The sequence below is a fragment of the Bos indicus genome, chromosome 26, assembly GCF_029378745.1.
Source record: "Bos indicus isolate NIAB-ARS_2022 breed Sahiwal x Tharparkar chromosome 26, NIAB-ARS_B.indTharparkar_mat_pri_1.0, whole genome shotgun sequence".
Taxonomy (NCBI): domain Eukaryota; kingdom Metazoa; phylum Chordata; class Mammalia; order Artiodactyla; family Bovidae; genus Bos; species Bos indicus.
In genome coordinates this window covers 41,260,605-41,285,515 of record NC_091785.1, presented here as the reverse complement: position 1 = coordinate 41,285,515, position 24,911 = coordinate 41,260,605, and the positions used below count along the sequence as shown (strand labels likewise).

The 24,911-nt window shown below is 39.2% G+C and overlaps 1 protein-coding gene across 18 annotated transcripts in view; it reads left to right on the top strand.

The window, feature by feature from the left end:
* ATE1 (arginyltransferase 1) overlaps positions 1-24,911 on the top strand; it is a 168,867-nt gene that overhangs the window by 2,839 nt on the left and 141,117 nt on the right. For 12 of the 18 annotated variants that reach the window (XM_070780968.1, XM_070780970.1, XM_070780957.1 and 9 more), the window contains exons 2-8: positions 379-442; positions 2,861-2,923; positions 7,817-7,920; positions 10,190-10,435; positions 13,102-13,331; positions 15,345-15,473; positions 16,402-16,530. In XM_070780968.1, the coding sequence (XP_070637069.1) occupies positions 379-442; positions 2,861-2,923; positions 7,817-7,920; positions 10,190-10,435; positions 13,102-13,331; positions 15,345-15,473; positions 16,402-16,530 (965 nt within the window). Of the gene's footprint in view, positions 1-378; positions 443-2,860; positions 2,924-7,816; positions 7,921-10,189; positions 10,436-13,101; positions 13,332-15,344; positions 15,474-16,401; positions 16,531-24,911 lie in introns of those variants that run through there. The other 6 variants (XM_070780967.1, XM_070780966.1, XM_070780964.1 and 3 more) reach the window with 3 other exon arrangements.

Here is a 24,911-nt window from a genome sequence, read left to right as displayed (position 1 = left end):
TATATGCACAAGAAAACATTTGCTTTCTAATTCTTCTGAAGAGACCAGCTTATTAAACTTTTGGGGTCATTATTATGGCTTAAAGGTGTGATGTAGTTTGCAGTGGGATCTTAAATTTAAGGTGTCATAGACTGTTGACTAATTCCTAAGTGCATGTGATCACTTTCTGTGTTTTATTTTTAAAATTAAGGTTAAATACATCATGTGTTTCATTTGTGTTGTGTATTGTGTTAAAAAAGGACGATGTGCGGACTTTGATTTCTCCAGTGTGAGCTGGATTTTTTTTTGCTTCAGTATTCACACTTTAAAAATAATGCTTTGAATTTAGAAAAGTAAAAAGTTCCACCCGTTGTTATGAACATGGCACTTATTTTTCAGGCATGTGGGCACATTCAATGACTGTGCAGGATTACCAGGATCTCATAGACCGAGGATGGCGAAGGTAAATGCCGTTAATGTAAAGATCCTTCTGATGGTACTCAGGCTCTTCTTATAATTGAAACATATTATTTGCCTTTAAAATGTTTTCCTGTGGTTGGAAATAGGTTTAATAAAATTTTTATTATATTTTGTGTGTAGAGATTGTTTTCTCCTTTTAAGGATGTTTATTTGGAATATTTCACAGATGTAGCAAGAACACTGTAATGAACTTCATGTACTAATCACCAGGCATCGAAAGTTGTTAACATTTGCCAGTCTTGTTTCATCAGTTTTCCTTGCTCCCTTCAATGGACTGAATGTGTCTCCCCCAGAGTTCATATGTTAAGTCCTATATGGAGGTAGGGCTTTTGGGAGGTGGTTAGGTCATGAAGATGGATGGGATCACGAATGGGATTCTAGTGCCTTTATAGAAGAGACCACAGAGGGTTCTCTTGCCCCTTTTGCCACATGAGGATATGTAGAAAAGATGAACCAGAAAGCTTGTCTTCACTGGACATCATTTCTGTTGGCACCTTGATCTTGGACTTCCAGCCCCAGAACTACCAGGAATGTATTTCTGTTTATAAGTCACTCAGTCTATGGTATTTTGTTATAGCAGCTTCAATGGGATGAGATATTCCTCCCTCCCCTCCCACAAAATTATTTAAAGCAAATTTCAGATATTATGTCATTATACTTGGACTAACTGTGTGTTTCTAATAGAGAAGGATTTTTTTTCGCTTTCTTAACATATCCACAATATCATTACCATGCTTTGCAATTTAATGATAATTTAATGTCACCTGTTACCTAGTTTTGAGATTTTCTGGTCATCTCAAAAAATTTTCTTTTACAATTGGTTTATTTGAATCAGGATTTCTTTAAGGTCCACACATTGCCTTTGATGGCCATGTTTTTTTCGCAGCTATTTTTGTGTAGATGATTTTAGAATAACTATTAGGTAAGGTTCCTTACATAAGTATGAGCAGTATTAAGTGCCCTGTACCAGTACTGCCCAGATTGAGCACAGCAAATGAAACTTCACAGCTTTCCTTAAACATAATAATGAGGCCCATTGGGTCAGATGTGGCAGGACTTTGTGTGCCATGATAAGGAATTTTATTTTTATTTTTTTAATGGTCTGGGGGAGCTATTGAAGGCTTTTATGTCAGAGAGAAAAGTAATGGAATTTGAGATCTGGAAATGATTCAGATAGCAGAGAGGTGTCTGAGGGAGTGATTCTGAAGGCAGGAAGAGGAGTCCTAGAGATTACTGTAGTGTCCTGGTGTGAGGTGCTGAGGAGCTGCTGTCCTAGTCAGGAGCGGTGACTGTAGATTAGGAGCTAGATCGGAGGGGGCACACTCACGAGACGTTTCAGAGGTAGAATGCTTGCTGGCAGCATATGGAGGTGTGCGGGAGTGAAGAGCCTAGGAGGACGCCCAGATTTTCGGCTCGGGAACTGAACTCCTGTGTGTTTGCTAGGACTGCCATAACAGAACACCACAGTCTGGGCCGCTGGAGTGAGAGAAGTGTATTTTCTCATGGTTCTGTAGGCTGTGTCTTTCTTAAAAATTATTTATTTATTTTTGGCTGTGCTGGGTCTTCATTTGCTGTGCAGGCTTTTCTCTAGTTGCGGTCATCAGGGGCAACTCTTGCTGCGGTGCATGGCTTCTCAGTGTGGTGGCTTCTCTTGTGGAGCTCAGGCCCTGAGGCCCTCAGCCTTCAGCAGTTGGGGCTCCCAGGCTCTAGAGCAGAGACTCAATAGTTGGGGTGCATGGGCTTAGTTGCTCCGGGCATGTGGAATCTTCCCGGATCAGGGATCGAATCCGTATCTCCTGCATTGGCAGGAGGATTCTTTATCACTGAGCCCCTAAGGAAGCCCTGATGTTTCTTTTTATGTCCAATTTCCTCTTGTGATAAGAACACCAGTCCACTTGGATTAGGGCATATCCAAATCTGGACAAAATTGAGCTTGTAGTGTCATGGCTCTGTATGAGCTGAGATCCAGAAAGCATGGAAAGGATCGGGTTGGCTTGGGAGTACATCATGCTGGTGCCCGTGGAACCCACACATGTGGATGTTGTAGGAGCAACACACATCAGCCCCACAGCATCCTGGGCAGCTTTTTCAGTATCAACGTGGGCGGTGGATGGAGGGAGGCATGGAAGAGATTGCAGATGCTTGATGAGAGGGTAACTGAGGTTACCTCGGTTATCAGCTGTGGAGTACATATGCCAGGGTTTAGGAAAGGAAAACTTTGACCCTGGTCCTTGGATTACCCACCATATAAGATCATTTAGCTTGTGAAGAGTAACTCAACCTCAGTTTTTACCCTATTGATTAGATTTTTACCTTAATTAATTTCATATTCCTGTACTAATCTACTTTGCTGCCTGTGAGAAATATGTATGAAATTAACAAAGCTATTCTATAATTTTAGAAGCGGGAAATATGTGTACAAACCTGTCATGAATCAAACATGTTGTCCTCAGTATACCATAAGGTAAGAATTTTGATTATTTTCTATTAATATGAAGATTATATAAATTTTTTTAGTAGAATCCTCCTTTTTTAAGTATATTTCTGTTCTAGGTACACTTTCTTTATAAAAAAAGCAGACAAATTTTTTCTGTATACTGATGGTGTATTCATATGCTAATCAATAGCTTTTAATAATATGGTTTGATTAGTTCAGATATAAATATTAATGTGATATAAAAATATTCTATTTAGCAATCTAGTCAATAATACATGAAATATTGGGAGAATATTGGCAAATACTTAAATTACTTTTAGGTATCAAATTTTTATCACTTTAGCTTGGAGTCGCTAAGAGTTGTACATGATTTAGCGACTGAAAACAACAACAGCACCAATTCCAATTCCCTTGTGTATTTGACACAGTGGTTTCATTCAGCCAATGCTGCAGAATCCTGTATAAGGAATAAGGAAGAGGAGGCTGGCACTTAACCTGCATCTGTTTAGAATGTAGTCTTCTTCACTGGAAAACTCAAACTAAAAAGTCTGGTTTCCTACAGAGTGTTTGCTTGGTTTTTCTTAATATTTTGTGTTTCTCTTGTGCCCCCACTTAACTCCACCCTAACATGGAAGGATTTTTCCCTTCTTCTCTGATTAGGAAGGTCCTTCCTCTTCTCCCTCATCATCATCTTCCCCTCCCCCTTCCTCTTGCCTTTCCCCTCCCTCTTCCCCTTCTTCTGGTAGCAAAAATAGGGAAAGTTGGTTAACATTGTGAAGAATATGTCTACAGTTTCAGCCTGTATGTATACTCTAGATAAAGCAAGCACAGTTGTGTCCATCATGCTCCGTGGGTCCTCACATCTGTTCCCCTTAGTTACTCTTAACTTGTTTTGAGGTTGTAGACTGTTTTGAGAATTTAATAACAAAACAAGACAGGGAACATATAGACAAAAATAATGTAACATTGAACATACTAATTTTAAGGTGATCACTGACTTTCAAAATTCACTGATTCCTGGTTAATCCTTTCTCTTCTGTAACTGGTCAAGGGACTGGTACAATAAAGAAGAAAGATGACTATCTAGTTTACTGACAACATCTCATTTAGTATAAAATGACAGAGTACCTCTTTCAGTTTAGCCATTATGAAGTGGTAATGTCTTCAAAGACAGAAATTGTTTTCCTTCCGATAGCAATTTCTCATTGGATTATGGCTAGGATTCTGTTCAAATAAGTCTGAAGTTGATTGGCCTGAACCCTGAGAATCTCTATTCAGAAAAGGCCCATTTCAGTGGGTTAAGAAAAAGATAGAAGCATCTGTAATTTATTGGGTTCCTGTCTCATATAAAGCACTGTTCAGGTGTGTTGCTTTTATGAAAAGGGACTCTGTGAACATTGCAAGGCAAAGTACTTACAAAATGTGCTTTTTTTTTTGTTTGTTTTTTTGCATTTTATAATTTTACATGGGATCAAACATTTCCTGAAGGGACCTCACTGGTGATCCAGTGCCTAAGACTCCAAGCTCCCAATGCAGGTGGCCCCAGTTTGATCCATGGTCAGGGGACCTAATCCCATATCCTGCAACAAAAGATCCTGAGTGTCACAACTAACACCTAGTGCAGCCAAATTGAAAAAAGAAATTTCCTGAGTTGTTACTCTTTATACAACTTCATTTTTACATGTTGATTTTTTTGGAGTCATTTTGCATTTCTTTGGGTTATTTTGCTGTTTACTACAGTAGCTGTGCAGTGAGGCCTTAGGTAAAGTCGGTGTGGTCTAGCCTACAACTTTGCTTTTTTGTTAGGCAGATGCTAGGGCCTGGCCAGTGTGTGAGTAAAAATGAGGATGAACTTCCCTGTCTATGAATTTTTTTTTCAATTTTAATTTTAATTAATAGTATATTTGCTAACACTTTAAAGAATCAAATAGTTCCCGTAAAGCTTATTTTGCAAAATGGCAGTCCTCTGAACCACCCCTGTCCCCTCCAATTCCTATTTTCTGTTTCTCATTGCAGTCACTTTCAAATCTTTTAACTGATTCTTTTGTTTTTTCATCTCTGTGTCTTTAAGTAACATGCTTATATAATGATGGGGCTTCAGTGGTAGCTCAGGTGGTAAAGAATCTGCCCGCAATGCAGGAGACTGGGGTTCAGGGAATGGTTCCCCACTCCAGTATTCTTGCCTGGAAAATTCCATGGACAGAGGAGCCTGGCAGGCTACAGTCCATGGGGTGGCAAAGAGTTGGACATGACTGAACAACTTTCACTTTCATTTTTATATAGTAATACTTCATTACTAAAAGGTTGGTTTTCTCCATTATCTCTGGGCTTCTTGCTCTGAAAGATAAGGGTTAAACTTTATTTTACCCCACTTCCCCTTGTCACAAACTCCTATTTGTCTTCATCCCCAACTTCCCAAAATTTTGGATGGATGTAGTCATCTCATTATGGCTGTGTAAATAGACTTCACAGCTCAGCCATGTAGTTGTTGTTCAGTCTTTAAGTCATGCCCAACTCTGTGCAACCCTGTGGACTGCAGCACGCCAGGCTTCCCTGTTCTTCACTATCTCCTGGAGTTTGCTCAAACTCATGTTCGTTGAGACAATGATGCTATCCAACCATCTCATCCTCTGTCATCCCCTTCTCCTTCCCTCAATCTTTCCCAGTATCAAGGTCTTTTCCAGTGAGTCAGCTCTTCGCATTAGGTGGCCAAAGTATTACTTTATCTTTCCTGCACAAGTTTTTACTTTCCCTGGTGTTGCTCATTGTCATTTTTGTTTACCTAGTCTTTGAGGCCGGAGAAGGCAATGGCACCCCACTCCAGTACTCTTGCCTGGAAAATCCCATGGAAGGAGGAGCCTGGTAGGCTGCAGTCCATGGGGTCGCTAGGAGTCGGATATGACTGAGCGACTTCACTTTCACTTTTCACTTTCATGCATTGGAGAAGGAAATGGCAACCCACTCCAGTGTTCTTGCCTGGAGAATCCCAGGGACAGGGGAGCCTGGTGGGCTGCCATCTATGGGATTGCACAGAGTAGGACACGACTGAAGCGACTTAGCAGCAGCAGCAGTCTTTGAGGCACCTATTACCAGTTTATCTAGAAGTGCTCCCCCAGAGGTGTAAATTTCCTCTTGCTATGTTTAGATGCTTTAGGTACTGTATCATTTTTATCTCCTTGATGAAAATCTTAACGGAATCTTGTGACCTGCTGTGATCTGAATAGATTGCCTCTGTGCCTGATAAATCACTGGAGTTTCTTTTTGACTCTCAATCTTGAGGATTCCTTTTGGGTCTTGGTTTGCATCTTGTCTTTTCTACTCTTTCTTGTATTATTCATTTATTTTAGTGAAGCACCTTTTCTAATAGTTTCTTGAGAAAAAGTGCATAAGAGGTAAATTTTTTTAGACTTTGGAAATGTTTCCATTGACTGCTCATACTTAACTTACAGTTTGGCTGGGTATAGCAGTGTAGATTGAAAATAATTTTCCTTTAGAATTTTGAAAGCTTTGCTCCATTGTTGTCTTATTGCTGTTGAGCAGTTCAGTGGCATTCTGATTCTTGTTCCTTTGTCCAAAATGTTTTCTTTCTCTTTGGAAGTTTTTTTTTTGTCTTCAGTGTTTTGATGTTTCATAATATGTTTGGCAGTGCATCTGTTTTCATTCCTTACATAAGACTCCTCTTGTCTAGGGACTCCTCCCATCATGTCCCAGGGAAATTTTCTTGTGTTATTTTGTTGATCCTCTTCTTACCATTTTCTTCTTTCTCTTTTCTCATGTCTTTATTTAGACATTGGACCTTTTAGACTGATTCTCTTATTATTATTATTTTTCTCTTCGATTTTCCATGTCTTTTGGGAGATTTTCTCAACTTCATTTTCCAGGTCTTCAGTTTTCTATTTAACTTTTAATTTTTTCTACTCTATTTTTACTTCTAAGAGAGATTTTTGTTCTTGGGCTCTTAAGTTTTTTAAGGTTTCCTTCTTCCTGTACGCTCGATATTCTGCAAGTTACTTTCTTCAACCTTTTGGCACCTATCTTTGCTTTAGAGGCCCTCCTCAAGTGTCTGGTGATTCCAACCTTCAAGTGTCCCATTGAAAATTTTATGTACCTTGGTGGGTCTTGTTTACTATGGGCGTTAAGTAGGGTGGTCTGGCTAACCTCTTCTTTGGGGGGATCTCTGGGTCAGTATTTTTCGTTCTGATCACATTCTGGAGAGAAAGTATCATCTGCTGATGTTCTGGGACTGGGTTGGGGGTGTGGGTGACAGAGGTCTCAGCGCTTAGCATGAAGGCTTTCATTTAAGTTTACTGTTGGCTGTGAACTTACTGTTTTCAGCTGTGCCTGTATTCCTCACAGAAGAGGCCTTTTTTTTGTTTTTGTTTTTTAACCCTTTCTGAAAATGTTGCAATTTTCTGCTGGGTTTAGAGACTCATCTGTGCTGAGCGGCAGAGAGTATGAGATAATAACTTCTTGCAAAACAGACTTTTGAGGGATCTTCCTAGTTCTATACCTGCTTTCAGTCTTCTCTCCCACGGTATCAGGTATCGCCAATCCCTAAGACTTTTAGGGGTAATGTGGAGAAAATTGGGTATCTTTTTGGCTTTTCCCGCTGTTGGCTTAGGATTCAGTTTCTCTGGTCTGCTAAGTCAGTTAGCACTTGTACATCTGCTTTCTAGCTTCCAGCGTTTCTCCCATTATTTTTTTTCCTAGTGCTTTATGTCTTTTGCTTTTTTTTTTTTTCCTAATAATCCCTTAACTGTATTTTAGTGACTTTTGAGATGGGATTAGAGACTACTTTAAGCCTTGTCTTTACCCAGAAATCGCAGTCATGAGCTTTTCTTCATTGTACTATTATCTAGAACTGATTTTATTTCTTCACAGTTTTAGTTCACTTTTTAAATACTTATTTTGCTTTCCTAGGTGCCGACCTTTACAGTTTCAGCCATCAAAATCTCACAAGAAGGTTTTGAAAAAAATGTTGAAATTTCTGGCTAAAGGGGAAATTTCAAAAGGAAATTGTGAGGGTAAGATGAGATGGCGGCTAAAAACTATTTATTTTAAATAGATGTTTCTTTCCAAGGTTCTCACTTTCACTAATTCCTTAGGTAGCGGAAGGAGTCCCACTACAGTTAGGAGCTACTGTTACTGTGATGGTGATGCTACTCTTAGCTCTGCCGTTACACTGCTATCACTGGCCCCAAATCAGGGAGAGGGGGATATATGCCAGGGAGTGTCTAGCTTGGGGGGAAGACAGGACCATTTTAAAGATGTCATTTCCTGGAATTTATTGAAATTTTAGTTTTCCTGATTCTCTGAGAATTCTTCATTTTCTTGGATCCTAATGATACCTTATGAGGTAAATAGAAAGCGATACTGTCTCTAGGCTTCCCTGGTGGCTCAGCGGTAAATAATCTGCCTGCAATGCAGGAGACCCAGGTTTGATCTCTGAGTTGGAAAGATCCCTTGGAGGAGAGCATGGCAACCACTCCAGTACTCTTTCCTGAAGAGTCCCATGGGCAGAGGAGTCTGGCATGCTACATTCCATAGGGTAGCACAGAGTCAGACACGACTGAGGCGACTAAACAGCAACCACAGCACTGTCTCTGGAGAAATAAATGCTTATTATCTACAACTTACATAAGATTACATAATTATTTATCATGCAGAGTAAAGCTCAGATTTTCCATGTTTGAGTAAGGTCTTCAGTAAATTATATTGCCTGAAAGTGAAAAGTGAAAGTCGCTCAGTCGTGTCCAGCTCTTTGTGACCCAGTGGACTATACAGCCATGGCATTCTCCAGGCCAGAATACTGGAGTGGGTAGCCTTTCTCTTCTCCAGGGGATCTTCCCAACCCAGGGATTGAACCCAGGTCTCCCGCATTGGAGGTGGATTCTTTATCAGCTGAGCCACAGGGGAAGCCCAAGAATACTGGAGTAGGTAGCCTATCCCTTCTCCAGAGGATCTTCCCAACCCAGGAATTGACCCAGGGTATCCTGCATTGCAGGCGGATTCTTTATCAACTGAGCTATCAGGGAATCCCTGATAATAAGAATTCTTATATTGCCTGAAGCTTTTTTTTTTTTTTCTTATGAATTTTGAATTTGGGTGTATTTCCTCAAATTGCCTAGTAACATTTAATTAACTTGGGTTTCTTTGCTTTTTCAGTTTTTTAAATGTTTTGCTGTTCTTTCTTTTTTATTTTAGCATTTTCCCATAGGCACTCCCTAACACATGACCATAAGAATTGGGAATGCTACCCATCCTTATAGCTCTTTCTCATTTCTGCCATAAGAAATGGCCTACCCTGGGAGCCTCCCACCCCAGTGTTAGCTTGTTAATTCATCCCCCAAGTATGTTTTGAATGCTTACAATGTCCCAGTCCCTCTTTTAAGCACTGGAGATACAGTGGCCAGCAAAACAGGTACGTTCTTTGCCCTCATGCACTGCCCTTAACAGAGCAGGATTCAGGACAACTTGGAGCAAACTTGGCAGAGCTGGGGGCAACAAAGAGGCCAGAAGACTCCAGGTCATTCTGAAAACATCAGAATTTTGGTGTAGCTCTGCTTGGTGGTGTCGGTAGGAATCACGTTCTGAGTTTCAAAGATTAATATTCAGATATGTTTTGAGGATACTGTCCATTTGTAAGTTGAGGATTACTTGTCCTTTTATGTAGTTTTTACATTTGGTTTTTTATTTGACTTGTAGGCTTTTGAATTATTTATGTCTGTAACTTAATTCATAAGAGTGATGTATTCATTAGGATAAAACTAACTGTAATGAGGAGACACCAAAATGCAATGACTAAAAATTAATAGAAGTGTGTTTCTGTCCTTGCATCACAGTCCAGGGCAGGTTTTCCAGGTTGGCCTGCAGCCCGCCACCCCACTTTCTCCTCCCCGCCACCACCCCTCGCCATTCTGGGTCTCTCTTCAAGTGATTTCTGAGGTCACTCTGGTTTTTACTAATCTAGCCAGCGGGTAAGGGAAAGGGTAGAAGTTCAGGGTCACAGATTTCCTTTAAAACAATGAGCAAAATTGAACCTGTCAGTTTGGTTCTGTCCCACTGGTGGGAGCTCGGTTACAACTTGGCTTGTAACCAAGGGACTGGCGCGTTCCCTTTCCAGGGCCCCACTGTCTCCATCACAGCCCTGACTCCGCAAGATGGGAGAATGGACTTGGTGAACACTCAGTAGTCTCTGCCACATTGGAGAGAAGAGGGCACGTTTTCCATACATGTCTCTTGGTTGTGTCAGATGGCCTGGCTGACGGACTGTGATTTCTCTTTGATTTGTAGATGAGCCCATGGAGCCCACCGTGGAGGATGCCGTTTCCAGTGACTTTGGGTTAATAAATAAATTGGATATACACTGTGACCTTAAAACACTCAATGATGACCTCAAAAAGAGCTTAGAGAGTGAAGAGAAGAAGAAAGCAAAGAGGGAAGAGTCTAATGAAATAACCCATTCACAAGATATGGAAGAGAAGTTGGGCTCTGGTGAACCGTCGTGTTCAGTTAAAGTGCATACAGCTCCTCAGCCAGGTAGTGGAAGTTTGTCATCAGGCCACATTAAAGCCAAGATTGTCTTTGTGCTTGAGACATCATCATCCCTGAGCCCTCTCCTGAGCTAAAAAAGTGAAACACTCATGAAATCTCTAACATGGACCCCTGTTTTGTACACCTTATTATTACTTGAATTTAGATGAACAAATTGTTTAAAAAACCTAAAATAATAGCCTTATCATGCCCTAACACAGACATTTTAAGAGTTCCATATCTTTTTACTACCTTAAGGCCCTCGAGGTTTGAGAATCAAACTTTTGTCTGTGAGAAGGTAGGGTGTTAAACATTTTTATTTTTAGTGTTAACTGAGACACAGTAGATAGTATGTCTGAAATACAGACATTGTGAAATTCTTCAAATTTGCCATTAGATTTCTTTGTGTGTGTTAGTTGCTCAGTTGTGCCCAACTTTTAGTTACCCCGTGGACTATAGCCTCTGTTCATGGGATTCTCCAGCCAAGAATACTAGAGGGGGTTGGCCATTTCCTTCTCCACTGGATCTTCCTGACCTAGGGATCGAACATGGGTCTCCCTGCAGGCAGATTCTTTATCATCTGAGCCATCAGGGAAGCCCACTAGATTTCTTTATGTAATCATAATTAATTTTAGTTTAAAATTTTACAAATTAACAAAAATTTCCATGTAGTTCCCTGGTGGCCTAGTGGTTAGGATTCCAGGCTTTCACTGCCATGGCCTGGGTCCAGTCCCTCGTCAGGGAACTGAGATTGTGCAAGCTGTGCAGCCAAGAAAAATAATTCCACATTTTGATATTTAATTTCACCTTTAATAAGGTGAGACTTTTTTCTGTATTACCACTTATAAAAAAATTAGGCTTGGAAAATTTATCCAGCATTAAATGGGTTTATTATATATATGTGTGTGTGTATATATGACTCTTTGAAAAAATTTCATTAAATGTCAATTTGCATAGTTACTATACTTCAGTTCTTGAGTTCGTTCTTGTACAAAATAATCCAAGGGAGAGATTTTTTAGTATTATTTTAGTTTTTTGTTTAAATTATAAGTTATATGTGTGTTTAAAACACAGTAAACTCTGCATATTTATTGATGCTTTTTGTTCTTTGAGGTTTCATGGCGTTTAAATTGCTGGTCTGAGATTTCGTCCTAATAAGAACGGTCCAGTAAAATGTTTTGAATGATTGAGATAATTTCTTTCAAGTCTTACTCTCTTGGTCATTAGGGTCAGATTGTTTACTATTTTTATTGTTTATTATAATAATTGCTTACATAATTTGAAAAACCTTCATTTTGGAGAGTTTCAGAGGCAAATGTAGACTGAATATTATAATGGATTTCCATGGAGCCTACCCTCATTTGAAACATTATTGACTCATGATGGCAGTCTTTTTTTTTCCTTCTTCTAGTTTTATTGGGATATGGTTGACATATAAATTTGACAAATGACACATTTCTCTGGCCAAAGAAAATGAATTTTCTAAGGCAGCAGAGTGATGGCTAATTATAGAGTTAGTTTTTTGTTACTGGTTTATTAAAAAGTCATTTTTTTAAAGGTACATTTTGTTTTTAGTTGAGTTAATGAAGTTGTAATTTGGTCTCATTATCACTGTTTTCTCATTAAACTAGTTTCTTTTGACCAGGTCTTGGTCTCTGACTGTCTCTTAACACTCTTGGTCTTAGTTTTCTTCTGTATAAGATTGACTTTTTTATGATTTGTAAATACTGTGTTTCAGGATCCTAAATTTTTATAAAACCATTTTTCTTTATTAATAGTTTTAAAAAATTAAAAAATTATGTGTAATGTTAGAAAATTGGGAGAAAAGAGAACACTACAAAAAAAAAAGGGAAAATCCTTTCTTTATTTTTAAACTGTTAAACATTTTTAACCGTTAAAATGGCAGTTAATGTGGTATATTTCAGATTTTTTCCTAAGTATTTAATTGTATAATATATAATGTTTTAATAGTGAATAATGACAGAACCCCTAAAATTTCTAAAGTAATAAAAATGGCTGTTTGATATTCTGTTGCTTATTTTAAAAATGATGCAGTTGTTCTGTAACTGGGCATCTTGATTATTTTGAAGTTTTAATTTGTGTTCATTGTTAGCCTTTATCTCTTGTGATTTTCTTGGAATAGATTCCTTGAAAATAGCTTCCTAGATTAAAGGGTATTGACTGAATTTTGTAGTTTTTAATAGTAAACATTTTTTTATATTTTAAAGGGTTGTCAGCTTGATATTTGCTCTTTTAAATTAAAATAAGGGGCTTCCCAGGTGGCTCAGTGGTTCGGAACCTGTCAGCCAATTCAGGAGACGTGAGTTCGATCCCTGAGTTGAGAAGATACCCTGGGAAAGGAAATGGCAACCCACTCCAGTATTCCTGCCAGGATAATCTCATGGACAGAGTAGCCTGGTGGGCTATAGTCCATGGGGTCTCAAAGAGCTGCCTGTGAAGTTTCTGTTGCTATTTACTTTCTCTGGCAGTTCTTCTGAGATAAATTTAAAGATCGACTTAGAGGTCTACACCATGAAACCTCTGAGACCTCCACTCAGAGCTAACCTAACAATTGGAACTCTTTGGACTGGTTCTGTAGAACCTTTGAGATTTTTGAAAAATATTTCTGGAGCCAAATGTGATTGATCTACTGTTTTAAAATTCCTTTTTAGGCAGAGGCGCAGATTTGAGTAAGCCTCCATGTCGAAAAGCAAAGGAAATCAGGAAAGAGAGGAAAAGGTTAAAACTCATGCAGCAGAACCCAGCTGGAGAACACGAGGGCTTCCAGGCTCAATGTCAGCCCTCATCTTTGCTCCCGCCAAAGACTAAATCCAACCAACCCAAGTCACTTGAAGATTTAATTTTTGAATCTTTACCAGAGAATGCATCACACAAGTTAGAGGTACCTTGGAGGACATTTTTTTGTTTTTGTTGATTACCTTGTTGCTTTTCACTTGATTATACAGTTGATGTTTTACTGTTTATATAATGGGAAATTAAAGTGAACTGGGATGGAGTGGCACTTAATATTTACTAAGTTAGTTGCCTCTTGAGGAAAACTTTTTTTTCTTAAGGTTTAAAAGGTGGCTACTAAAGTTGTGAAAAGTCCAGTTTTAGTGTTGTTATTATTTGAGGTACTCTGGCTTTTTGTACACCTTAATTGAAATTTATTCATTAGAGTGAAAATTTTTTAAATAACTTATTTAAAATTTCATTTTTGGCAGTTTTGGTTTAGGTAGTGAAAGAAATAGATCACAGGAGGCAAATCACTGTTTCATTGATTTTGATATTCTGGTCTTGATCAAGGGAACAAATGGTATTACCTATGCAAGCCAGCAGTTTAGACATATTATAAATATAAATGTGTCTGAATTTAGACAGTTTATTGTTTTTTTTGACAGTTTAGACATAATATGAATAGTTTTAGAGTATTCCTCTTATTTTTCCCAAGTCGATTTACATTCTAGGTTAAGTCTAGGTTTTTCAGTATTAGTTTGATATGTTTATAAAATTTTTTTCTATAACATTTGCCATAATGATTTCATTATATTCTCCTACTTCGTTAGTAACTGGTCAGCCTTTGAATTGATAGCTTAATATCATCTAAGAATATCACTTATCACTGAAAACTTGATGTCAAAATTTTACTTTGGTGCAGTTTAAACCTTAGGACACTATATATTCTTAGACATAAGTTTTGACAATTTTGATTATTATAATTCCTTGGCTGCTCTGTTGGTATTAACTTTCTCTTTCCCAAATTGTAAAAAGAATGGAACTTACCACTTAAAATACTTTATGAAGAGTCTTTTAGCTTTATTAGTAATGTGTTCAGGGCAGCAGGTTTCACCTAATACAACACTTAAGTGGGCAGCTTTTAGTTTTTTAATTAATTGGAGGATAATTGCTTTACAGTGTTGTATTGGTTCCTGCCATATGACAGTGTGAATCAGCCAAAAGTACACGTGTGTCCCCAACCTCTTGAGCCTCCCTCCCACCCTGTAGGTTGTCATAAAGCTCCTTGTGTTATAAGCTTTTGTTCTTTTAATATGATATCCAGAATGGATGGATTTTTGTTATCCATTAGATGTCACTCTTTCATGAGAACAACTCCTCATGGCACAAAGAAGTTTCAGGTTAGGCCTTTCTATTACATTACATTTGATTTTGTATTTTACTATTCTGTTTTGCTAACATATTTTAACTGGTTAGTGAATAAGATTAAAGAAATGCCATCCGTTACTATGTACAGTTACCACGTGTAATGCATCCTCATTTTACATGAGGAAACTAAGGCACTGAGAGGTTAATTTATTCACTTGACTAAAATGATAACTTTGAGATTTGTGTACAGGGAACCTGACTTTAGAGTCTTTTTAAAGTATGCTATGGAATTGCTATGGAATAGGAACAGTTTTTGAAAGTTGTCTTTTATACTTACATTAAAAAGTTGTAAGTTTAGGGTTAATAATGTATGAATGAGTGTCCAAAAAATATATTCAGATGTTCAGTCTTTTGAATTGTTTTACTAAAGGTAAGTTGTGTACAGCTAATATTAAAGAGTATTTGTTTGTGTTTGTGTTTTGAATGCCAGAACTAATCTGTTGTTTTATAGCTGAGGCAGTCTTACATAATTCAGTCAGAGCTTAGTCTTAGAGTTTGGGCAGGAGCCTCTGCCTTTAATGAGATATATATATAGACTCTGTTAATGAGTCTATAATTTGGAGAAATAGCAATTTTCTCTATTTATTAACAGTTGATCTTTAGAGTTAAAATATTGCTGTTACGTGTTTCTGCTTTAATATTTGTATTGAAACTTTTGGGTCTTTGAGGGTGGGAGTGAGTAACTGTTAATGCATATTCCATGGAATAAATAAATGAATTAATGAACATTGTTTTTTACCTCCTTCTGAAGGTGAGGGTGGTGAGATCATCTCCACCAAGTTCACAGTTCAAAGCCACATTTCAGGAGTCTTACCAGGTCTATAAACGTTACCAGATGGTTGTTCACAGGGACCCGCCCGATAAACCAACTGTGAGCCAGGTCAGCAGGGCAAGTGTAATGTTTCTGAACAAATGAAACTTCCCCTCTATTTGATATCACTGTGTGAATTCTTGGTTTATATGCGGTGCATTTTATTTATGTTCAATTTGCAGTATATCTGCAAAGAGATAGGACTGTGGAATAATGGACATTCTGAAAGTGCAGATTTTACCACAGGCCATGTTAAGTGCCTTTTATGTATAATTTCAATGTGGAAAGTAGCACATAAAATGAAGTATCTCTGTTTAAAAATCACTGTGTTTAGATGCATTTACTTAAGACTCAGTGAAAAACAGATCTCTAAGTTAAAATATTTATTGGGAAAAAAAAGTTTTAAAAAAAAATCCCGGTTTTTATGGTAGCCATACTTTGCCCAGCACAGTTAACATGCTTTATCTCCATGTAGAAGTCGTGAGTAGAGAGAGTTCCTAATAGCTAAATTACTCTTTATTGATGTACAGGCCGTATACAACTGAGTAGGACTAGAATGGATAGTAGCATGTCTTAATTGAAGTTCTCATATGAAGTCCTTGATTTATAATTTATAAATCAAATTACCCAAGAAAGATCTGGAAGGGGAAAAAGCCCTTAATATAAGTAGAAGTGACAGCTAGTGTCAGTTACCATGAGCAACAGTATTGACTCTGCTATACGCAGAGAATTACATGGGTAAAGGGAAAAATTAAACCAAATAAAAGAAATTGTCCCGGCCCTTGTGAGTTTAAATTTTTCATAATTTCAGTGTAAAGTTCATGCATCAGGCTCTATGGTCGTCAGCCTGTTCCAAGGTTTACTCATTTTATAAACAATGCCAGTGCTGAGCTTTGCAGTGGATTTGCGGAGATCTTACTCTAGCCTCACCTTCAGAAGCATGTCATCAGTTAGAGATGTTTCAATAGCATTTGCTTGTATTTTCCTTGCTCTGAAGGTGAGGTTAGTACCTGTCTCCTTTGAGGACCCAGAGTTCAAGTCGTCCTTCAGCCAGTCATTTTCTTTGTATGTCAAGTATCAAATGGCCATACACCAGGATCCGCCCGATGAATGTGGGAAGACCGAGGTACCGTTCACTAAACGTTTTTTCCTATGCTGAGGTTGTCTGTGAAGGAGCATACTGTATAACCTTCTCATGCCATTTTCTTATCTGTCATGTGGAGCTGGTGGTCCTTGCAGGGTGTACTCCTGAACTTTTGTGAAAGCGAGTCATACATGTGATCATTTTAAATCCCTCAGAAAAAAAGGATGTGTTCTTACTCAGTGTTCTCTCCAGGAGCCCGAGTGTCACGTGTGTATAGATCAGTTGTTGGGCTGTCAGCCCACATCAGTGGATGCACTGTGTGTGCAGGCTGTGTGCCGCAGCCCACGGGGAGGCGGGAAAGGTGAATCAGTGAACAAGTATAGCTCAACAAAAGCACGTGGAAAAAACTGAATGCGTTGAGGTTCGGTTCAGTCGCTCAGTCGTGTCCGACTCTTTGTGACCCCATGGACTGCAGCGTGCCAGGCTTCCCTGTCCATCACCCAGGGTTGAGGTTGTATAGAGCATTATTTGACAAGCCTTTACCGAGGGCCTGTGTTTTCCAGCTGCAGATATGTAGATGAGTAAGAGATTGCTTACTTTTCAAAGTTGGACGGTGATGTCTTGGAAGAAAGATGCCAACAGATGCAGAAGGATTGAAGTTTTGATTTTTGTGTCTTTTTAATGACACAGAATGTGTTAGCTTAAAAAAGATGGTTGATAGGGCAGGAGGTAATGCTGCATGTTCCCTGTGAGAAGGCTGACTCTGGGTCTCCCAGCGCCTTTCTAGCTAAAGTGTAGCCTGTGGACCAGCAGCATCAGTGTCACTGGGAACACAGAATCTCAGGTTTCCCTTCAGACCTACTGAATCAGAGTCCGCATTGTGAACTAGGTCTCCAGGTGATTTCACGTGCACGTTCCGATTTGAGAAGTGCTCCCACAAATTCCCTGTTGAGACCCGTAGCAGTGCGTGGGAGCATTTATAGATAATGGATTCTGCCAGGTCTCCTTTGATACTCTCAGGAGGTCTTAATTCCTTTCTGCACATTACTCTTCCCTACTACCCTTGAGATTCTGGTCTTGTGCCTGCCTGCTTCCCAGGTATGGATAGTTGGGCCAGAACACATCTGATGTGTTCCCGCTAAACTTCGACTGCTTCCCCCAGCCCCGACTCCAATTTTGGGCTTCAGGCCTCTATGGAATCCATTCCATTGTGGAAACAGATGGGTAAGCAGTTCCAATGCTGTTTGAGTTAGCTGGTGGATTAGTAAGGAAAGCCACCTTAGTGTGAGACTGGAGTGAGGGAGGGTTTTCTGAAGGAAGTGACATCTGAGCCAAGTCCAAGATGAGTGCCACTTAGCATCCAGGCAGGCTCTAGGGCAGTGTTGTAGTTAGGCTCAAGGTTTATTTGAGGTTTTTTAAAATAGCTTACGTTTACATTCACTACCATCAGCAGTACAGGACTCTGAATACGTGATTTGATCTTGTGTTTACATTGAAATATACATAGTGGATTTCTTTATTATAACCAAATCAGTTCACTTCAGTTGCTCAGTCGTGTCCGACTCTTTGCGACCCCATGGATCTGCAGCACGCCGGGCTTTCCTGCCCATCACCAACTCCGGAGCTCGCTCAAACTCAGTGTCCATCGAGTTGGTGATGCCATCCAACCGTCTCATCCTCTGTCGTCCCCTTCTCCTCCTGCCTTCAGTCTTTCGTAGGTTTGCCTTAATGATTCATTTTGTAGGATCACATACTTAGAGAAAATTCATACTGGTGGAAAGTTTGTGACTGTTTAGTGCTTTGATTTCATACAAGTGAGTATATTTGGCTTTGATAAAATTTTTAACTTCATTCGTAGTGTTTTATTTATCTTGCATCTAACTGAATTCATATGGAGTTTTCAGAGATATTTGAAATGATACTGTTTTTCATATGGGTCAGTTTGTCATGTCTCTGAAGTAGCATGAGGTAGCATTTCGTAAGTTGAGACTGTGCTGTGCTTTTATTTCTTTATAACAGTTTTGTTGTTTGGTCACTTAAGTCGTGTCTGACTCTCTGCGACCCCATGGACTGCAGCACACCAGACTTCCCTGTCCTTCATTGTCTCATTGGGGTTTGCTCAAACTCATGTCCATTGAGTCGATGATGCCATCTAATCTTGTCATCCTCTGTCATCCCCTTCTCCTCCTATCCTCAATCTTTCTCAGTATTGGGATCTTTTCCAGTGAGTTGGTTCTTTGCATCAGGTAGCTCAGTTATTGGAGCTTCAGCTTCAGCCTCAGTCCTTTCAATGGATAGTCAGGGTTGATTTCCTTTAGGATTGATTGGTTTGATCTCCTTGCTGTCCAGGGGACTCTCAAGTGTCTTCTCCAGCACCACAGTTCGAAAGCATCAGTTCTTCAGCACTCAGCCTTCTTTATGGTCCAGCTCTCATATCTGTACATGACTACTGGAAAAATCGTGCTTTGACTATATGGACCTTCATTGTATAATTCACATACTATATAATTTACCCATTTTAAAGTACATGACTGAATGGTTTTTAGTATATTCAGAGTCATGCAACCATTATCACTAACACCAGGTTTTCATCATCCAGAAAAGAAACCTCATCCCCAGAGTGGTCACTCCTCATTATCCTTCGGACATCCCAGCTCTAGGCGACCATATTCCAGTTTCTGTTCCTGGATTTATTTAATCCGGACGATTCAGGTAGATGAAATTATATCATACTGGTCTCTTGTTGACTGGCTTCTTTCGCTTAGCTCGTTTGCAGGCTTCATCCATGTTGTAGCATGTGTCAGTAGTTCATTCCATTCTGTGGCTGAATAATATTTCGTTGTATGGATATACCAGATTCTGTTTCTCTGTTCATCCATTGATGGCCATTTGGGTTGTTTTCATTTGGGGCTTATATAGAAAGCTTTGCTATGGATATTCATGGACAGGTTTTTATGTATTAATAGGCATATGTTTTCATTTCTCTTGGGTATATACCTAGGAGTGGAATTGCTAGGTCATAGGAACAAATAAATATAAATAAATAAATAAAAACTCTGTGTTTACCTTTTGAGGAACTGCTGCCATACTGTTTTTCAAAGTGCTACCCTTTTTAAATTCTTGGTCATCCGAGTTGGTGTGAAGTGGTATCTCATTGAAGGTGTGTTTATTTTTTGGCTGCACCTCAGCACAATTCCCCAACTAGGAGCTGAACCTGAAGCCCCTGTGTTGGAAGCGCAGGGTCTTAAGCACTGGACCACTAGGGAAGTCCCTTCGCCGAGGTTTTGATTTGCAGAGCAGATGGCATCCCACTCCAGTATTCTCGCCTGGAGAATCCCGTGGACAGAGGATCCTGGCAGGCTACAGTCTGTGGGATCGCAAGACTCAGACATGACTTAGCGACTAAATGGCCACCACCGATGGCTAATGATATTGAGCATCTTTTCACATGCTTTTTGGGGCAGTTTATATATTTTCTTTGAGTAAATGTCTGCTTACATATTTTGCCCATTTAAAATTTTTTGCCCATTTAAAAAAATATTAGAAAAATATTAGATATTTTAAAGTAATAAAAATATTTTTAAAAGATTAGAAAATATCTCCCATTCTGTGGATTATCTATATCTCTAGTAGGATTTTTTATTTTAAAATCCATTTTGTTTGATATTGGTATAGCCATTCCATCTTGTGGTTCCTGTTTGCATTGATATATCTATACTATTTTGTTGTCAGTCTGTGTCTTTGAGTTTCAAGTATGTCTCTTTTAATCACTGTGTATTTGGGTCTTGTTTTTTTGTTTGTTTTAATTTGGAGGGAGAGCAGTCTCTTCCACTTAGCTGAAGTGCTTAATCCATATTTAATGTTGTTAATGATGGAGTTGGATTTATGTCTTCATTTCACTTTTGTTTTATGTTTCATGTCTGTCTTGTTTTATTTCTTTACTGTTTTCTTTTGCACTAAATGAATATTTTCTAGTGTAGGATTTCAGTTCCTCTAATTTTTTCACTATGTATTTTTGAGATGTTCTCTTAGTAGCTGCTCTAGGCTTACCATATACCTATTGACTTACAGGAGTGACTTCAGATTTATGCCAGCTTGAGTCCAGTGAGGAATAAAATGCCATTGTTGTTGAGCTCCAGTCCCTCCTCCCACTTTGTGTGCTATTTATAATTTATATATGTTGTGATCTCAATATATATTGTTTAGTTATTACCTTATATGACTTTATGTCTTTTATAAAGCTGAGAGGAGAAATAGGAACAAGTATTTATTTATGATTTGTTAAAATTAACCTTAACTTCATTTCTGGTTCTGTTCATCTATTCCTGTGTATTTGAGTTACCATCTAATGTAATTTTCTTACTGTAGTTCACCTTTGTTTCCATCCACCTTCTTTATGATGTTGTCAAATATTTTACTTTTCTATATGTTACTGTCCCAACAGTGCAGTTATATACATATCGTTTGATGCATTTGGTTTTAAAATCAGAGGAGAAAGGAGAATATGCATTTGTATTCGAGAAGCCTCTGCTGATACTCCCTGAAGTCTCAGCCTTGGGCATTGCATAGTCACCCACGACGACAGTGGTTTTAGTAGTGTTCTCTTTGTCTCTTTCCCTGATCTCTCCGTTAAAGTGTTTGTTGCTTCACATCTAGGTCTTAGGCTCCACCATTTGCTGACTGGTTGCTGTATTTTCAACAGTGCCCTGGAGCATAAATTGCTCTCTAGTTTGATTTATTAAATTTAGTTGCCTTTGCAGCTTCAGTTCTTGAGGCCAGTCTTTGAGGTTTTTTCCTGACCCCATGCTTAGTTGCTCAAGCCGTGTCCGACTCTTTGCAACCCTTTGGACTGTAGCCCACCAGACACCTCTGTCCATGGGATTTTTCAGGCAAGAATACTGGAGTGGGTTGTTGTTTCCCTTCTCCAGGGCATCTTCCAACCCAAAGATTGAACCTGTGTCTCCTGTGTTGCAGGTGGATTTTTTACCTGCTGAGCAATCAGGGCTCTTCTCCACTGTCTCTTTTCCACTTTCCTTCTGGTAAACCAGCTGGCCTACAGTTTAGCTTGAGAGATAGTGAGACAGAGAGAGAGGGAGAGGGAGTTGGGGACTGGGGTAGGGGGGGAGGGAGGGAGGGAGGAGGGGAGAGAGGGGGAGGGGGGAGGGGAGAGAGGGGAGAGAGAGTGTGTTTGTCTCTGTTCTTATGGCCCTCCTGCGCCCCCTTGTGTCCATGCTTTGGAGCTGCGAGCAGGGACAGTTCCTTTCTGCTTTATGAACAGGGCGCTGGTCAGGAGCTTGGTCCTAGGTCTGATCTTTTTTAGGTAGATTATTAAACTTGGGGCTCATTAAGAGGGAATTTTAAGACCTGTGAGCTGCCCTGATGGTAGTTCTGTGTAGGGAGATGGTCACTGCTTCAGGTGACTCCTTTACTTGCTGGCTTTTTATCCTAGAAATTCTTCCTTCACTTGGCAAATCCTTGCTCACAGCGAGTCAGCTCTCTGTGGTGCTGGCTGCCTAGAGAAACTGATGTGGGCATGCTGCTCTGCTTCTCAGTTTCCAGGTGCGGCATTCTTGTCATGGAGTAGGAGTTTTCCTTGTACTTGGCTACTGTTTTCTATGTGAGTAACCAGCTAGTGTTGCAGTGCTCAGAGACAGAAAGAAAAGCCAGAAAAGTTCTCCTCTGGAAAGTTCAAATGATCTGACCTGCTTTCCTGGCTCCAGGCAGCAGCTCTCTGTTTTGTGGTTTTGTCCATATAATGGGCCAAACTAATTTAATTATGTTCAAGAAAATACATTTTTGCTTTTGTTGTTGTAAAACATTTGAAGTAAATAACAGTCGGCATACTAACTTGGGAATTTTAAGCAACCATATCAATGCAGAAAATCCCTTTTTAGCTCTGTTGGTAACTGTAAAATAAAATCACTTAGGCACCCCAAGAAGTAAGTTATTTTCTGAGAGATTTGATGAGGATATAAATAAATATAGATAGCTTTGATATCCAGAATAGCAAGTCAGTTCTTTTTAGTAGCATCTTTAGAAAAGTAGCACATAATTGCAGAGGGTGAGATTGTATGAGACTTCATAAATGATTCTGTATGTTTGTTTGCATTACTGTTTTCAATCATTCAGGTAGATATCAGATTTTCAGAAAATAATACTATTTAGATAAAATAAAGCAGGAGTAATTTGTGACCTATCTTTTGTATAATACAATATAAAGCCAGCCATTTAAGAATCTTTGTTTTTCAAAAAAAAAAAAAAAAGAATCTTTGTTTTTCAAAATACAAGTAATTCCATAGGATACAAATATGGGATTTTTAGCTAAAATTTCATTGATGTTATAGATAATACCATTATCTAATAGTATTAAGTGCCAGTAGATCTCAGCTTTTCTAAACTGTGTGAAGAACAGGCTGTAGCCATAGCTCCAGTAGTCGCATTACAATTCTGAGGCATTGGCTGAATTGTTTTCCAGATTTTATTATGGACTTTCAGACAAAGGGAAATTGAGAGAATAGTATACTGACTACCTTGTTTCCGTCATCTAGATTCAACATGGGTTAGTTTTCTGTGTTTGCTTTATCTCTTTTTGTGTGTTGAATCATGCTTTTTTTTCTTGATTGCATGTACTGTGGTTTATTGAAGCAATCCCTAGTTATGGACATGGGACTTGTTTCTAATCTGCTTTAGACAGTATACTTTTGTCACTGTGCCTTCGGGTGCAGGTGTGCTTTTTGCTTGATCTGACCTAGTGCATCAAAGGACAGGAGCTCATAGAATTTTGCTAGTTATTGCCAGATTCCCTCCATGGGTGTACTGTCTTTACTCCAGAGTATGAGAATGTCTTTCTCCATAGTACTCCCAAACGAGTTGGTCTCAGACTTTGTGGATTTTTCTTTTTTTTTTTTGTATCCTTAGTTAGTTTTTAGAGTATGGAAAGGATGTTAGGAAGAAGTGTCTTATTTTGGATGACCTCTGTGATCATAAGCTGAAATGTATATAAAGAATTTTTTATTTATCCTTTATGTAGTTTAATGAAACAGGTGAGAGACTGATGCTGATGGGAACAGAAAAGTGGAAAGAATTAAGCAGAAGCAACAGAGGTTCGTTTAGTCAAGGCTATGGTTTTTCCTGTGGTCACGTACGGATGTGAGAGTTGGACTGTGAAGAAGGCTGAGTGCCGAAGAATTGATGCTTTTGAACTGTGATGTTGGAGAAGACTCTTGAGAGTCCCTTGGACTGCAAGGAGGTCCAACCAGTCCATTCTGAAGGAGATCAGCCCTGGGATTTCTTTGGAAGGAATGATGCTGAAGCTGAAACTCCAGTACTTTGGCCACCTCATGCGAAGAGTTGACTCACTGGAAAAGACTCTGATGCTGGGAGGGATTGGGGGCAGGAGGAGAAGGGGACGACAGAGGATGAGATGGCTGGATTGGCATCACTGACTCGATGGACGTGAGCCTGAGTGAACTCCGGGAGTTGGTGATGGACAGGAAGGCCTGGCGTGCTGCAATTCATGGGGTCGCAGAGTCGGACACGACTGAGCGACTGATCTGATCTGATTCTAAGGGATCATGAAGTTGACAGGACTGCTGTCCTGACTAGGAATATTTTTAATGATGAGGTTTAAAAATAATCTTCCTAAAAGTGTCTTTAATGACTCAACATTTTTCTCAATTAGAATAGGAATCTGCTGTATTAAATTTAATGAGTGAATTCAGGTTATTTCCTTAATAAAACTCTTAAGCAGCAATAGATTAGACCTTGTCTGGTCTATAAGAAGTCTGCACTCAGGAGGTTGGCTTACACTGTGTCCCTTTCTGTCCTCATTGTAGGATAATCGTGTGATGTGATTTTGTGTTTATATGTGTGTATATCATATCATAGTTGCATTATTATAGAATTAAAGGGAATTTAAATTTTAAGAGCAGTATATATTCCTGTCTCTCCTTTTTTTAAAATATATATCATTTAGTGCTTAGATAGTTTGATACAGAAAAACTTTTCTTCTCATTTTGAATTTGGAGGTACTGTATATACAACTGAATACAAAGAGGAACGAAAGGTATCAAAACCAAACTTGTGATCCTCTGCTCATGTGACATAAACCAGCTTTGTATATTGCCTGAAATGGATTTGGGCTTTGCATGGAAAGTAAACCTGGCTTGAGTGATTTGCTCGTAAGTCACCGTGTGGCAGTGTGTTGGGCGTATCCGGTGTCATGCGGGGAGGGCCCTCTGGTGGCACCATTGTTATCTGCCCCCTCTTCATTGCCAGCCACTCCTTGGTTGGGGTGAGGGGCTGGGCAGATGCTGCCTTTGGGTTGTGACTCCTCTGACTTTCTTCTTCCAGTGTGTTCACAATGATCTTTCTTGAACTGCTTGTTGTGTGGCTTTGTTATCTGCAGTGGACACCTGCCTCCT